Source organism: Microplitis mediator, chromosome 7 (genome assembly GCF_029852145.1).
Source record: "Microplitis mediator isolate UGA2020A chromosome 7, iyMicMedi2.1, whole genome shotgun sequence".
NCBI classification, from domain to species: domain Eukaryota; kingdom Metazoa; phylum Arthropoda; class Insecta; order Hymenoptera; family Braconidae; genus Microplitis; species Microplitis mediator.
In genome coordinates this window covers 3,453,507-3,469,999 of record NC_079975.1, presented here as the reverse complement: position 1 = coordinate 3,469,999, position 16,493 = coordinate 3,453,507, and the positions used below count along the sequence as shown (strand labels likewise).

General features: G+C 31.1%; 1 protein-coding gene across 15 annotated transcripts in view; it reads left to right on the top strand.

The window, feature by feature from the left end:
- The first annotated feature begins 2,057 nt into the window (after positions 1-2,057).
- LOC130670729 (forkhead box protein P1) overlaps positions 2,058-16,493 on the top strand; it is a 174,337-nt gene continuing 159,901 nt past the window's right edge. For 13 of the 15 annotated variants that reach the window (XR_008990407.1, XM_057474184.1, XM_057474181.1 and 10 more), the window contains exon 1: positions 2,058-2,770. Coding sequence is in view for 12 of the 15 variants with exons in the window: in XM_057474184.1 (XP_057330167.1) it covers positions 2,741-2,770 (30 nt within the window). In the remaining 3 variants the exon portion in view is untranslated. Of the gene's footprint in view, positions 2,771-9,729; positions 9,903-16,493 lie in introns of all 15 variants that reach the window. The other 2 variants (XM_057474177.1, XM_057474188.1) reach the window with 1 other exon arrangement.

Below are 16,493 nucleotides of genomic sequence, written 5' to 3'. Positions count from 1 at the left end.
TTTCGACTTGATTTAGATTTTTTCGCCTTACATTTTAAGTCGAATAAGTCTAAACCAAGTCAATTTCAACTTGATTTCAACTTTTTCGTCTTAAATCGTGACTAAGTAAGCCAGTTAAGTCTAAACCAAGGCGAAAACTTAATATATTTCATACCTCCGTAGAAAAAGTCGAGTTTGTCTTGTGAAAAACGGCTCCAAATTTCGACTTGGTAAACTAAGTCTAAATCAAGTTTTATTTTTGACCCGGGATTTTTTAAGTGAAATGATAATAATAGTGAGAATTATTGATGACAAAATAATTTAGCATAGAAGGGATAAATATGAGAAAGGGGTAGAAGAACGTTGGGGCAAAGGTATAGACGAAGATTAAATCGAAATTCAATTGAATAGTCTAGTGATGTCAAGTGTATTCTGTACATCATCGTGCTAACTTGTTCATTGAGTTGGTTTGACCCGTATCAGCTGGAGACTGAAACTACCCTTGCTCACGCCCAGTAAAGCAATAACGATAGTAGTAATAATAATGATAATAATAAGGGGTTGTTATCGATACTTTGTGTGCTTGTACACTTTACCGGGTCACTTCTGTAGCAACAGTATTGTCTAAGTGCCCGTAACAAGAACAACAAACAAATAGATACTGTGAGAAACTGGGTAGCTTAAAGTTTGACGTTTACTCTGATGAAACTGCTTTATTATGTATCTATATATCCAGTTGTGTATCTTAACAGTACATACATTTACTCGGTTGTTTAATCAATTTATTTCACTTCGATGCTCCCAATATCCTCACATTCAAACTGTATATTTATTTTATTCATTATTTTTAATATTATTATTATATTTTATTTAGTGGAATTGATTACTGCCATATAAAAATACATTTCTAATTAATTCATTCAATTTTATTAAATTAAAGTCAATAGTACGAACTTAATTATTCAAACCGCGAGTCTTAAAATAAATATAGAACCGAATTATTTATAATTTAGAAGAACATATAAAAAAAAAGGACCTTTTTGATATATTTTTAATGATTCTTTTATTTTTAAATTCTATTGCTAATATACTTTTTTTAGACTACCCCATTTAGCCCGAAAGTAAAAAAATTATTGCACCTTATTTCTGATAAAAACCGATTTTTGTTTCGAAAAATTAAATTTTGAGTTTCTTATGAAGGTGTTCAATCAACGGAAGCTCAGAAATTTAAAAACAATCAGCATAACCCGTCGTATATATTTACTAGCGATAATTATTCTCTGGCTTTTAGTTTAAACGAAATAAAAATTAACATCAGACTTATTGGAGTTCGCCACTGGAAAAATTATACAAAAAAAATTTGAATAAGTAACTGATCAAAGATCAAACGATTTACTGAACGACAAACATCGATAGTATAATTACAGCTAATTAGAGAGATAATTAAAAATTCAAAGTTAATTAAAAAATAAATCTCGTGAGTGTCATAAATATAAATAACTCGGTCAGCAGGTTGTTTTAAATTTATTTGAATGCATCTTATGCGTTTGTGTGTTTGAAAAACATGCGAGTTATATACATAATTTTCAGTCCTTGAAAATAGATTGAAAAATTATTCCATCGACAAATGATTTACATCTGTCTAAAAAAAACTTATTTTAATTTTCACCATATATATATATATATATATATATATATATATATATATATATTTTTTTTTTTTTTTCAATCTATCGACAGTAAATATTATCGCGGATCGTAAATAAACGTGCAGAAAATGAACTTTTTCTAAAACAACAATTTTCAATTTATTTATTATTTTATTATAAAAAAAAAAAAATTCTAATCTGTTTAAAATAAATGTTATCATAAATTGCAAAAAAATGTAAATAAAAAAAAATTACAATAACTTTAGCACTAAATCATAACGTGATTAATATATAGGTATATATTTATAAATATATATATATGTATATTCATAAATGTAACAAGGAGGGATATGAAGTCAAGTTGTATAGCGAGAGAATCTGACTACAAAACGTGTTGTACATAAAGTGCGCCGACTCAGTAGCCGCGTGGCCACGGAAGCCGAAGGTTTTCGCGGTGGAACAATTCGAGGCGCTGCAGAGTCGCGACGGCAGCCACCGGCGCGCGATCATATACAAAGCACGCACTCGGCTATATATATGTATACATATATATATTTTAATACACACTAAATACATACATATATGTATATATATGTATATATACATACATATATACATACATACATATGTATCTACATCTACTCCTTCCACGGAACAATCAGCGGTGTACGTAAACACTTACTGAGGGTCATCACCGATAAGCTCAGCTGTTCTGTATCAATTAAAAATAAATAAATAACAAACAATTAAATAAACAACTCTATTAATAAATCAACATCGCGAAAGTTCGCGGTACTCGGGTCTAATAAAAAAAAAATTTCATAACTCAGTAATAAAAAAAACTAATTTGCGCAGAGAAAAAAAATAATTAAAATACAGTGACGTTATCGATATCATCCCTCGTAAACACGTGGTCCGGCGCACGCGGCCCACGCCGGTGGAGAGGGCGGGGGTCACTTTGGGGTGGGAGAAGAGAGAGAGACTGATTGAGACAGAACTTAATTTAAATAAATAAAGTAACAACAGTATTAATTATAAAAAGGTGTTTTTAATCATCAAGAACGGATCAATCAGCAGAAAAGTTTTTTGAGGATCTGGTGACGAGTCGGGATATGTTGGAGCCACGCTGGAGACCCGTCCAGGTAGACCCGTCATGTCCAACATCCAAGCATATTCCATCGCACTTAAATATATTATTTTTTAAATGATAAATAGTTACACTGCAACTCATACCTCTCACTATTTGTCTCTCTCTCTTTTTCCACTTATTTTTGAATGCACTCGCAACTATGTTATGAATTTTTGCAACCTTTTTACAGCTTTTTTGCCTTATAATTTTTTTTAAAATAGCCTTTGATTTTTTTTTACGATGGAATAATGCTCTCTTTACTTATTTATTCTAATTGCTAATTAAAAATATATGTGCGACATTTTATTAATTTTTTCCTGCTATAAAATAATAGTGATTTTTTTTTGTAATTTAATTGCACGCAAGTTTTGAACGTGAACCTGCCAACGTAATGGATTTATTATGTCAAGACACTGAATAAATTATTACAGATTCCGTCAGTAGTTAATCGATATCATTTAATACTGATTACAATATAATATTATTTTAAATTAGACAAGTTTTAAAACAACTTTTATGAATAATCACAATTATTTACCATCGATTTAATTAACATTAATTGATTATTTAAATTATTATAGATTATCAGATAATTTATAAATCAGCTGATAGTAATTTTAATAAATTTATCAGCGCGTATAATTATCACACATATATTTATAAATATATAATAAGGTTTGGTATATGTGTTACAATCGATTTAACAGATTGAAGAAAAGTGTCATTTGAATATAGATACCGGCAATAAGTAATTATTAATAAAACATACCCGTTAGTATAACATACGTCTATACAACGATAACGACAGCTAAATAATTGATAAAGCTAATTGACAGAAACAGAAATTTCCATTTTACAGGAGCAAAAATAAACATGTAACCAAAATAAACACGACGTATTGACGAATTTCAGATGTATCAAATTCCGTGTACACTATTCCCTACTTAATACACTGCAAGAAATTTAAATATCATCGTTATTATTATAGTCATGATGAAAATTATTATTATTGTTATTATTACTATTATTATTTAAATAAAAAATAAGGGGGTAAGTATGCACTAGGGGGTAGTTTTGTAGGTGGTACAGTATGGAGACGAAGGCGTTCCCAGACAACTTGGTGGGCGTTAAAGAAACTTGGGAGGTACAACACCACCCTCTGTAGCTAAAACCAGGTTGACGTTCCCGCACCACCGCGAGCCCCTTGCACTCTTACCTTATCATCGACCCCCTAGTCTCTAGCCCCCACCCCGACCCGAACCTATACCTTTTTCATTTCTAATTTATTTCTACGGAAAAAAATCTACTCATCGATCTTGAGCTGCCATAAATTATCTCCCTGATAATTTATTTAAATTATTTAAAACGTTTTATTAATCGCTATTGTCACTTTTCAAATATTTTCAAGCTTTGGATTCAAAATTTTTGCTGTTTATCAAAAATATTCGGACGACTGAAAAAATTTTGATATTTTGTTGTTCTGAAAAAAATTATTTATAAACATGTTTGGGTGGAAAAGTATCTGCGCTTGGCGAAGTGTCACCGAGTCTTGCACGACGCACTTCCTGGTGGTGGCGCATCTGGAGAAGGGAAACTCAGCATCTAGCCATCCAGCTTGCAAGCCAGCTAAGGGACGATGCTACGAACCGAGAATATAGGACATAGCACTGGAGACTACTGGTGCGCCGTTGCATCTCGACCACTTCCGGCTTAGCAAGCTCCACCCACTTTTATATTAATCACGTCTTGGTTTGCTACCCCGGGTAACCCCGTGACAACCCCGTTAGCCTGGAATTTTCTCTTACTCGGAATTCACCATCTTCCTCCGGTGAGCGATTTCCTCTGCCCGGGAGGACCACACCTCTTGCCCGTTGGCTTATTCATGTCCTGCCAACTCTTTACCATTTTTCCAGTACTGCTTTTCTCTATTTTTATCTCTGCTCATCAGTTTTTATTTTTTTTTCTATTCTCTATTTTCTATTCCATCTCCGTCTTTTTTAAACCAGCTTCGAAACTACAAAATTATCATTATTGCCAACGTGTCCACTTTGTCCGATTCACATAAAATTTATCTACTTAATTAAAAAAAATGTATACAAACAAAAAATATAAGACCGCCCGAAATGGGTACGCTCGGGAAAAAATTTACTCTGTTAATTCTGAGTTGCCACTGAAAAATTTTTTTTTTTAATTTGAGCAGAAAAGGAGTGGACTCAGAAAATAATAATTCTTATATTTTTACCAAAATAACGGATGCGAAAAATTTGAATGAGATTTGAAATAAAAATCGAGAGTAAAGGGGTCAAAAAAAAAATTATTTTACAAAAACAAATCGTAGGTTTCTTAAATACACCAGTAAAATTTAAAATTTTTGGACATTGATTTTCACGGATTTCCTCTATACATTTTCATTATTAATGAAAGTATCAAAATAAAAAAATTAGCCAAGTAAACATGAGTGAATAGATGTATGGAGTAATATAGAGTGATTTTGTAACTTGATGGATTTATCAGAGAGAGTTATAGTGCAGGTTACACTACAGGGTTTTGAGATCGATTGTAAATGTATGCTCGAGGTGGATGTCAATAGAAACAGAGAATCGAGGCAATTGGAACCGCGGCAAGTACAATACTCGTAGTATACATAATGACCGTGGTATACATGATGAAAGGGGTGAGTGGAAGCGGAAGTGGAGATGCCGGGTGATAAAGAGAGTGAGGGAACTAGGGTGAGAGTTGACTTGTTACGTTGTCGAATGCCGTTTGGATTCGATGATTTGCCGATCTACGACTCCGTGTAGAATGTACTCCGCTCTTCATAACCAGCAAACCTGCCGTTGCTTCCCCGCAATCAACACCCGCTTGGCTCCCTTAGTCCCCGAATCGGCGATTTGTTAAGCCCTTCCTCGCTCTTCGGCCCTTTAACCCGTACCGTCATCCTGGCTAACACGCGACAGTGCCTATACCAACCTTCATTTACTATCGATGCTGACGTGATGCATTAAATTATAATCATGATTGCAGGCTATGCGATCACGCCCAAACTGTCGCTTTATTACCTCACTTTACATTTGAGTACATGTTTATTATTTACTTGTTGACATTGTTACTATTTTGTTGAAATATATATATATATTAATATCCAATATTTATCTTATCATTCATTGTTATTAATATTTGCATACGGAAGTCAGGTCAAAACGGAAAACGATAACTATACCTTTAGATGAAAAACTAAAACAATTTTTTTTCTCATTTGTCACAAGGAAAAAAATGATGGACAATAATTGTAGTTCAACTTCTAATTATTTATATTATGTTCAATAACTAATGTCGTTTCAATCAGTAAAATTATGATTTTAATGTTTAAACTGCTACAATTAACAGTTAACCCTTGAAATATACTGCTTGACTATTTAAAATTACTACTTAAACCTTAAAAAACTACAAGACACTTGTCAAAAAAATGCATCTGTTATTAATTTCTTACGTTCTACTCCATAATATATGCTGAGATTTGGTCTAGGCGCGCTGTTGACGAGAATCTCAGTAATATTTACTAATATTTTTTTTCCGTGCACTCGATCATTAAAAAAATAACATCAGGTGATCTCTTAAATCTCTTTGGCAAAACCCAAAATTTTACATGCGATGACGTAAGAACTTCAAATTTCAATAGCAAAATTTGAAAGTTTTTTTTTATGTCCCGTAAAATAATTATTAGTACGAGTGGTTTTACAACACGGAAAAAAAAGAACTGCTGCAACAGGACATGGCCCTGTAGTAGCTACAGGACTTAGTTCTGTTGCAGCAACTGGACTGGCTCTGTAGCTGCAACAGGAAAGTCCTGTTGCAATCATAGGAATAGTATTGAAATCGTGACAAGTATAATAAAGTGAATTAGTGGAGTTGGAAATCAACACCGATAAAAATATTTTTTTTATTATACATATATACGAACATATGTGTGTTCGTATTCCTGTTGCAGCCACAAACTCATGCTACAGGAACGTTTCTGCTGCAGCGACATTTCTTTTTTTTCCGTGTATTACACTAAAAATTCTTAAATACAAAAACAAAATCAATTTTTTTTATGATCAAAATAATTTTCAAAATCTGATCCCAGTACCATAATTGCGACTAACTTTTACCGTCTCCACATATAGTTGTGGAGTAATTGGACTCCGTAAGTCTCAATTTTTACCCAACATGTTTTTAAAAAATCTATATCTCTATACATTAATGGAACTGTCCAAATTTACAGTGGAAACAGAAATACAAGCAAAAGATACTAAGTGTCTCTATTAAGTCTTGGTTATCAACTATAAACATTTAAAATGACGGAACATAATTTACTATAACGTTTACAGAGGTCAGGTATGTTTTACTGATTTTACCTCGATTCCAAGTGTTGATTTTATCAAATCATACGGTCTCTATAACTCGGAGTTGACGTTTCTCTAAATTATTAACCATCACCATCATTATCAATTAATAATCAATACTATTAATAACAAACAATACCGAATAATAAATCAAACATCAACGCACAGTTGACCAAGTTTGGCGCAATGAGATGTAAAATAAAGGTACAAATATTATAAGTATTTTATAAATTTCTTGTATGCATTGCGTTCAATGAAATTTACCTCATGTTACTACTAATTAATTATTTAACTGCATGAAATACTTGACCTCATTACGTTACTACCAAAATATCTAAACTGAACATCTCAATATAATTAAATTTATTATTACTGTGTAATTGACAGCTTAACTTTATTATTGCATGCCTTAAGCGCGAGCGTAGGTATGCTCTACTCTCGCCTAAAAATTAAAAACTGGGTTCCGTCAGAGTTTTTTTTAAATAAATAATAATATAGTGGTTAAAGTAGGTCAGCCTTCATACCACAATTAAAGAAAACATCAATGGTCATTTTTCTAAACAATAAACAGCTGGTCCAACCCACAATTTAGATAAAAAATGAATTTTTTAGAAAAAAATCCTGTAAAATACATGTAACACTCTTCTTGTAATCACCATAACTTTCGAAAAACAAAACGAATTTTTTCAAATTTTATTTCAATATATCCGTAAATTCATTGTGACAAACTGATTAAAAATCCACAACTCTATCATTATTCGTTTAATTATAAAATAATAAAATGTGCACTGTCGAAGCTTAAAAATTTACATCTCAGGCTGCCATATATAAAAAAAATATATAAACAGATTTAGTGAAGACCTGCTTCTTCTATCGGAGCGTGCTAGATGGCGTTAGCAAAGATTTCCATTCTATCCGCGAGAATTTTTTAATATTTTCTATAATAATTTTCTATTATAATAAATTAGTTTAATAGTTCCTAAAATGTAAGCAAAAAAAAAAAAAGAAAAAAATAGGAGTCTTTATGAAAAAATTAACAAATCGTAACGTAAACATTTAATCTAAATAATTCGTGTATGACACGACCGCTTAAGGCATGCTCATTTGGATTTTCCAAACTTTTTTTAAACTCAATTTTCACGTGTTTATATTCAAGGAGAGCATGATTTAACGAAATTGTATCCACAGCGAGCGCTGCGATCGTTTCAGTTGTCCCCACCATATACTAGGCTCCCTGCCAATAGGTTAGGTGGAATTTAGCAAGCCCCACTTTTTTAAACATTTTTCTATAACACTATTTTATTTTTTTTTTATATTATTGTTGTGTGTAAAAATATCAGAATAGAATTAAAGGCCGGCGATTATTAATTCCCATCGGAGGGAAACCGAGCCGACTAGACTCACCCCTGTTATATATTTCCACATTCTCACACCCCACAGCCCCGTTCTCTACAGAAGCAGCCGATGGGTTTCCATACACTCGATATTTCAATTTTTACTTTTATTTCTTTGTTTGTGCCTACATACTGACAGGGTTAAAGTGCACTTGCAGATTATTTCTGTATTCAATTCTACACACACATTTATACATATATATGTATATGGATATAAACATATTTATGTTTTTATATATATTCTATTCATCTCACACCCTCTTGTATCTATTCTTTTCCGATAATATTTTTTTATTTTCTCTTAAAATTTAAAAATTCTTCAAATACAATACATACTTCATTAAATTCAGTACAATTGACACGACAAACGATTTTTATCGACAATAGTATCAGTATAATTGTTATTATTTTTTTTCTATTTTAAGAACAAAGAAAAAATTTTTTTATTTTTCCGACCAACTTCTTTTGTGTCAAGTTTCATTATACGTGAACAAGTTAATTAATTAATTAATAAATAATCGATCATTAAATCAGATTGTTACCAAATAATCAATTAATTTGAATAAGTTATCAGTGCGTTTGATAAAAATGACTAAAATGTGTTAAAAAAAAAAAAAAAAATCGACGGAGGTCAATGGCCTAAAAGTAATAGTCGTTTAGTCGTTTACGAGCGTCATCATTATTTCGTAATTATAAAAACCTGAGATTGTGGGTAAAAAAAGAGAGTATTATAGTGTGTGAGGGAGAAGCTGGGACTAGAGCGAATCACGCAAGGAAAGCCTCGACTTCGTGCTCAGTGGCCGTCAGGGAACTCTTATCAGTTTGTCAACACCGTTTGCTTCAACTGTCTGAGAGATTCCAATCGTCTTTCTCATTCCCTCTCTCTCTCTCTTGCTTATTCCCAAACTCCCCCCTTCCTCCCTACTAAACACCCTCGCTCATTCTTGTTTTATGCCTATTTTCCCTCTCATTCTTATTTTATACTTACATATTACACATTCTGTCTTTAATCTCTACTCTGTTATACTCTGTCTCATTTACCATTTCATTTGTACTTTACCATTTGCTCGGCATTGACTTAACACTAGTCTCATAACTTTTTTTTTTTACGTCATTGATAATTCTATAAATATACATAACTTAATTACTACCATTACTATTAGTGTCAAGTTAATTTTTTTATTTTTTTTTAGTGAAGTGTTTTTTTGTGTAAAAAATTTTGCCAATAATTTTATATTCTAATTACCAGTGAAGTTAATGATGATAGTAATTATAAAAAATTAAAAATAATTTATTGGTTGGAAATGTGTTTCTTCATCGGTTGGCGTGAAGGCGGTATAAAAATTCCTGATATATGATTACGAAGGTAATTAAAATATTAATAGGAACAATTTAAAAAATTTATATAAAAATAATTAACAATTAAACGAGACACTTGACTGTTAAGCTCGAGGAAGAGTCGCTTATCTTCAATGCCTAGTTGTTATTTACTTGATCGTATTGTGCAGACGATAAGCCTCTTGTCTTATTTTTTTTTATAACAAACTTATTTTTAACTAAAACTCTTACTTTATTATTTTTTATCGCTCGACAATCGTCACATTTAATATAAACTTCCATAAATTGATTACAAAAAAAGTCATTTAATTTAATCTACCGTTTATTAATAATTTTTTTTTCTCTAATGACCTCGACTAGTTTTAGTGTATTTTTATAATTTAATTACTCGAAAATTATAATTACACTTTTAACTCATATTTTTAAAAAAATTATTTTTCCGATGTTTTTTATTTAAAAAATCTTTTAGAACAAACGTTAAAAAAAAAAAAGTAATAATATAAATTTTCAATGACATAACAAATAATGTACACGTACGATTTACGAAAGAGATTTACGCGTGGGTAGGATCGTAGAGCGTTTATGTTAATGATGTGTATTAGTGCAGTTTGCTAGACCTCAATACAACATTAAATCCCTACTATTTTATTAAACAACCTCTGTCTCTGTTCCTCATTATCACTACATACGTAAGTGCATTTTATATCTGGTTTATGTTCAATACACATTTAAGTGAGAAGTACTGACTAAGCAACGACCCACACACAAAAATTGCCATTACAAATATAGCGTGTGCATCGCGGAAGGGAACCGCTCTTTGCATTTGCTTGTACTTGTGCATATATATATATATATAAATTTCAGCACAACTATAACTATATATATAACTATAACAAATAGAGAGAATGGAACGTGATATGTTTAGTTGGTACGAGAATGAGAATGACAACGACAACTAGTAGAGTGTCGTCTAGTTAAAGCGTTACCGAATCTACTTAACGCCGTCCCTGATGATGCACACGCACTACATATACTGAACTCTATATATATATATGTATATATTGTACATATGAATGATACGATGTGCATGCTAACGCAATAGTTGTAGATGATATAGGGCCACTACACTAGGGATAATCGCCAAAGACGATTGGTAGCTTCCTGCTGTTCACGTGAGCCGGCTCTTTACTGACGTGTGTATATCACCATCGCCGATTATGTTTATATTAGTACACTGACTATTCACATTTTTATTGCTCTTACCATAACAATTATTTTTTTTTAATTCTCTTGATAAAAAAATTTAGTGCTTTATTTACTTAACTTTAAATTTTTCGCGATTATTTTTAGCGAGTGGTGGGAAGATTTTATTTATAAGATTTTATTGTTGATATTTATTGCGGTATATTAAATAATTTTTTTTTGTTAATAATCTTATTTTTGCTTTAAAAGATTTTTTTTAAATGGAAGATAATTAATTTGCATCCTAGATAAGGGGTCCAGTGAGTAACGTAATTTGAATTTTAAAAATTAACTTGAGTTATTCATAATCTGGGATTGAATTAAAATGTGTAATTCTGATTATTGAGAAGTTAAAAAAATTTATGATGGTAGTTTATAGTAAAGTATAAGAATGACCGTCGTTTAAAATTGTAAAAAAAGTAAATTAGGGTTTGTAATTTTTTGTGACACAATAATAAACCGCGGGCGTGCGCGGGCCACTTGGCAATATCACGCCATCTATTTTGTAATAGAAACAACGGAAGAGCCTAATTCCACGATACGAGTAGCCTGATGTGTCCCGGCACTCGCACTCATCGCCATTAGACGACACGTTACAGCAGTTAGGCGCATGTGCGCGAGGATACATACCTTCCTCAATCTCATTCCCTCGCTCGTCCCCTCAAAAATCCTCGCTCAAAGCCTCCTTCTCCTCATCCTCCTCGTTACGCTCGTCTCCCTTCTTCAAGTCGTGTCCACATAAGCGTGAGGTTTGCCTACATACCTAATTATACCGAGTGGACAACTCGATGCGATAAGGGATTTACATGCACAACGATGCGATAGATTTACCGGACTGTCTGACTACGCACGGCTGTTTTTACTTCTCTTTACTTCTCTTCTCTTTATTTAACTCATTCTTCTTCCTTATTCATACTATTGCAACATATATCTATTTATATATTATTTTTATTTTACTTTATACTGTTTTATTTAAACAAAAATTTATTATTATTTTTATTATACTGTAAAAAATTCGGAGTGATCTGGATTTCATATAAATCCGCATTTACTCCGATTTAGAGTTTTGCTAAAACGAACTCTTCTTAGGAGTGAATTTCACTCCGAAGAGATTAAATTAATAAACAGTCATCCGCTCCGGATTTACTCCGCTAATTTTTTATACACTGTAAAAAATTTGTGGAGTGAACGCGGATTAAATCTGGAGTTAATGCGAAGCGGATGATTGTTTATTTACACGCAGAGAATTTTATGGTATTTTTTACGTAAAAAATTTATAGAAAAATTACTGTCATAGTAACATGAGGACAGTATGGAATTATTGTACAAATTACCGATACTGTAGAAATTGTTAAAATACATCGAACAGAATCTACAAGGTGCATGGTAATTTTGACAAAGCAACAGATTTAATTTTATCCAAGAAATTCAAATTTTTTAATCTGTTGCTTCGTCAAAATTACAATGCACCTTGTAGATTCTGTTCGATGTATTTTAAAAATATCTACAGTATCGGAACTTTGTACAATAATTCCATACTGTTCTAATGTTACTATGACAGTAATTTTTCTATAAATTTTTTATGTAAAAAATACCATAAAATTCTCTGCGTGTATTTAATCTTCTTGGAGTGAAATTTACTTCGAAGGGGAGTTTATTTTAATATTAAAACTCCGAACCAGAACGAATGAGGATTCGAATAAAATCCGCGTCACTCCGGTAAAAAGACAAACTTCCTATTCACTCCGTATGCGGGTGATTTTTTTTAAAAACTCCGAGTGACGGAGGGAACTCAGATTTAAATAAAATCCGGGATCACTTCGAATTAACTCCCGATTTTTTACAGTGCAGTGTATAATTATTATTATTGAAATTTTAATTTGAAAAAAAATTTAATAATAATAATAATAATAATAAACAGTACAAAAATCAAAACCGTTTTTTTTTTATCGCATACATAAATTTAAAATAGATAAATATTATAAACAATTATCAAGATACTAATTAGTATGATAAAGCCTTTACGATAAGCTACGTAACGAAAAAAATAAATAAATCATGACGGTATCTTTTTTTTCTCATAGTAATTGAGTAAACAAAAAAAATCAAAAAATAGGTGTTTATAAGACAAAATAAATAAAATATAAAAAATAAAATAAAATGTTTGTTTTTTTATACGATGTTGGTTAAAGATACTCAGGACGAGGTGATTGGCCTTTAGCGAGAGTTAGTGAATTCGTTTCCGTTGATAAATCCGCGACGTCAAGAGCTCTGAATGTCCCATTGATGGCAGAATGAGAGAGAGAAGAAAGAGGAAAAGTAAGCGATGAAGAGAAGATGTATTGAAAGTGGGGTAGTGGATGCACGTATGTATGAGTGCAAGTGCCAAGATTTTAACCCCGACTTTACAACGCGCAGACATTAGGTATTAATAGTTGGGAATCTAGAATAGAATCAACATAATGCTGGACTCTACATTAACTCGCTAAATTTTTTTATCATCAAAAAAATTCAAAATTTTTTCTGACCCACCATCTCTAATTTGTTGTTTTGTTTATTTCTGATTGCCAAAAATTTTTCATTCTGCTCAACCCGCTCATTTTATTTATCTCTGACATTGCGGCCTCTATTAATTAATTTTTGAGATAACGAGAGTTTTTGATTAAATCATTAATAAAAAATTGTTAATGATTAATTTTTTTTTTTACCATAGGTCAGTTCGTCATGAACTCTGAGTATCTAAAGGTCATTTACGGGTCTCGAGGTGAACATACCTCTCTATTTCTTACCCTACTCTATAATTATATCTCGGTTAGAAACTAAGCTCACATTCAGACCGAGAGAATGGGAGTAAAAAAAAATAAAACACGATGATTCAATGGAATAAATTTAACGACAAAAATAAAAAAATAAAATGACATAAAAATCGGGACAATAGTAATCTTTTTAGTGCAATGAGTGTTCTTGTATTTTTTCTTTGATTTATCAGCAATATCTCTTCAGAATCAATTGGTGCGTAATGTTTTTTTTTATCTCAAACTCTTTGACGGAAGTCGTTATACCGAGGCATGTGAATATGCATTTTAATTATTATTCTTTTAATATATTTCTCATTTTATCGCGGATTTTTATTTTATTTGTCAAAAGTTGTCATGTATGAAGAGAAAGAAAGAGAGTCAAGTGCTGGTAAAAATATAATGCGAAAGGGATAAGAGAAATTATGATGTTGTATATTAGAGATCGATCGCAATTATTTTTTTTCAAGTGTCGCTTCCTCATCAATTTTTTTGTGTGCGATAACTGAGAGTTGCTAAGTCTCAAGTTACTGGACCGTGATACACTCGCTATTCATTTTATTGTTTATGTTAATATTCATTTTTATTTTTAATTACTACATATATTTTATGTATAACATGACTGTTTGTATCGAGCGATTTTATGCGCGCGCCATTACGGACAAACAAAAAAAATTATTTAAATCATATTTAAAAAAAAAAGAAGTGTTATTTTTATTTTTCCAAGTACTTAACATACGCTGTAAAAAAAACGGGGTAAGTCTAGGCGGTGTAGGTGTTAAATTTCAACACCGAAATCAGTGTTAAGATAACACCCGCCGGTGTAAATATTTTTTACGTGTTAAAAAAAATTCCCGTTGTTAAACTATTTTACTCTGTGAATATTTTCACTTACTCGATCACTACAGTTCAGTGTTTTTATTAATTAATTAATTTATTGGTGATTGAAATGGTGAGCGTCAAATTGATGAGTGTAAACGCGGTAGACAATTATCTATTTTTTAAATTTTAGAATAAAAAAAAATTTAGAATAAAATAGAAAAAAAATGAATAAAATGTGAGTAGAGCAAAAATTAAAAAATGCATACATACACAGAAAAAAAGGATTTCTTGGCACAAGAATTTTTCACTCGTCCCAAGAAAATTTTTGCATTATGAATTGAAATTTTCTTACGGCGAGAATGAATTTTCTCAGAGCAAGAAAAAACTTTTTGAGTCAATAAATTTTTTCTCGTCCCAAGAAAATTTTTTTGTTCAATTTATAATACAAAAAAATTCTTGCGCCCAGAAATTCTTTTTTTCTATGTAGATAAATGCATACATATGTAGATAAATGCGTCTGCGATTTTTTAAAATTTCATTATTTTAATTAATTAATTTATTTAATTCAAATTTATAAATTGTATCATATCTGCTACATTCACACTCATGTCAAATTGTCTAATTTTTAATTAAATTACGTATAACATAAATAAATATTTAAATAATTACACAGCAAAATTGAAATTTCCTCCAGATATTCATTAAATTCTTATATTTTTTTATATACAATACTTTTTTTTCTAATTTCTATACGTGGAATTTTGTTTTTACACCGATTTAACACCGCCAAATTTACAGTGTATATATTTTCGACAAATAAATTTTCAATAAAACGAAATTCGAAGTGTCCGTTTATAAAGAGAAATAAATAAAACAACAGTCAAACTGTCTAATAAGAAATAATAGATGGACCAATAAATATAACGATATAATAATTATAACTATAACGAATACAATACATATATAGATATATATACACCCAAGACAATTAAATTAGATGAATATAAATTATAGATTGTGCAACGAAATAATTGGTAGACATCGCAAGATAGATAGCGTAGATCGTTATAATGCCGAAATGTCATATTTATAATTATGCGTAAGATCGAGCGTGGCAGTCCACACATACATATATATGTTGGATGTAGTTGAATACTGTCGGAGTATCAAGTTGATTTACAATCGATTCCGACGAGTATGTTGCACCGTTGAAATTTATTAAAAGCATCAAAGAGAAGAGTTTTCGCGAGTATCTTTGAATTCCCTCCAAGTCCTAGGCCTCGTCGTGTGTTTTGCGTAAAATAGCCGCGCGTAAATCTCGTAGAATGAAAGCTTTAAACTTTAACATTACAACACACGCAGATCACACATGCGCGTAACACTTGACAAAAAAATTTAACACAGATAAATATATACGGATGTATGTTAATGTCTTGTAGTATGTGTCCGCTAATACTTGAATTATATTTATATAAATGTACAGATGATGAGATACACTTTAGTATAAACTACTGTATAGACTCTCTCGCTTACTCTACTCTTTTACTTGTCCCGAATGAAACTTACGCAATTGTAATTTAGATCCGGACGTTGAAATTAACTTTAGCCATTAGCAATCCAATTTTGTTTCTCTCACTTGTATCTTACATATATATATACTTTTATCTATATATAATTGCTCTCGACTATTTCAGATCTGTCACACATTTATTCATTATCAAGTCACCAGCCCCCAAAACAAATCTCTAATTATTTTGAGT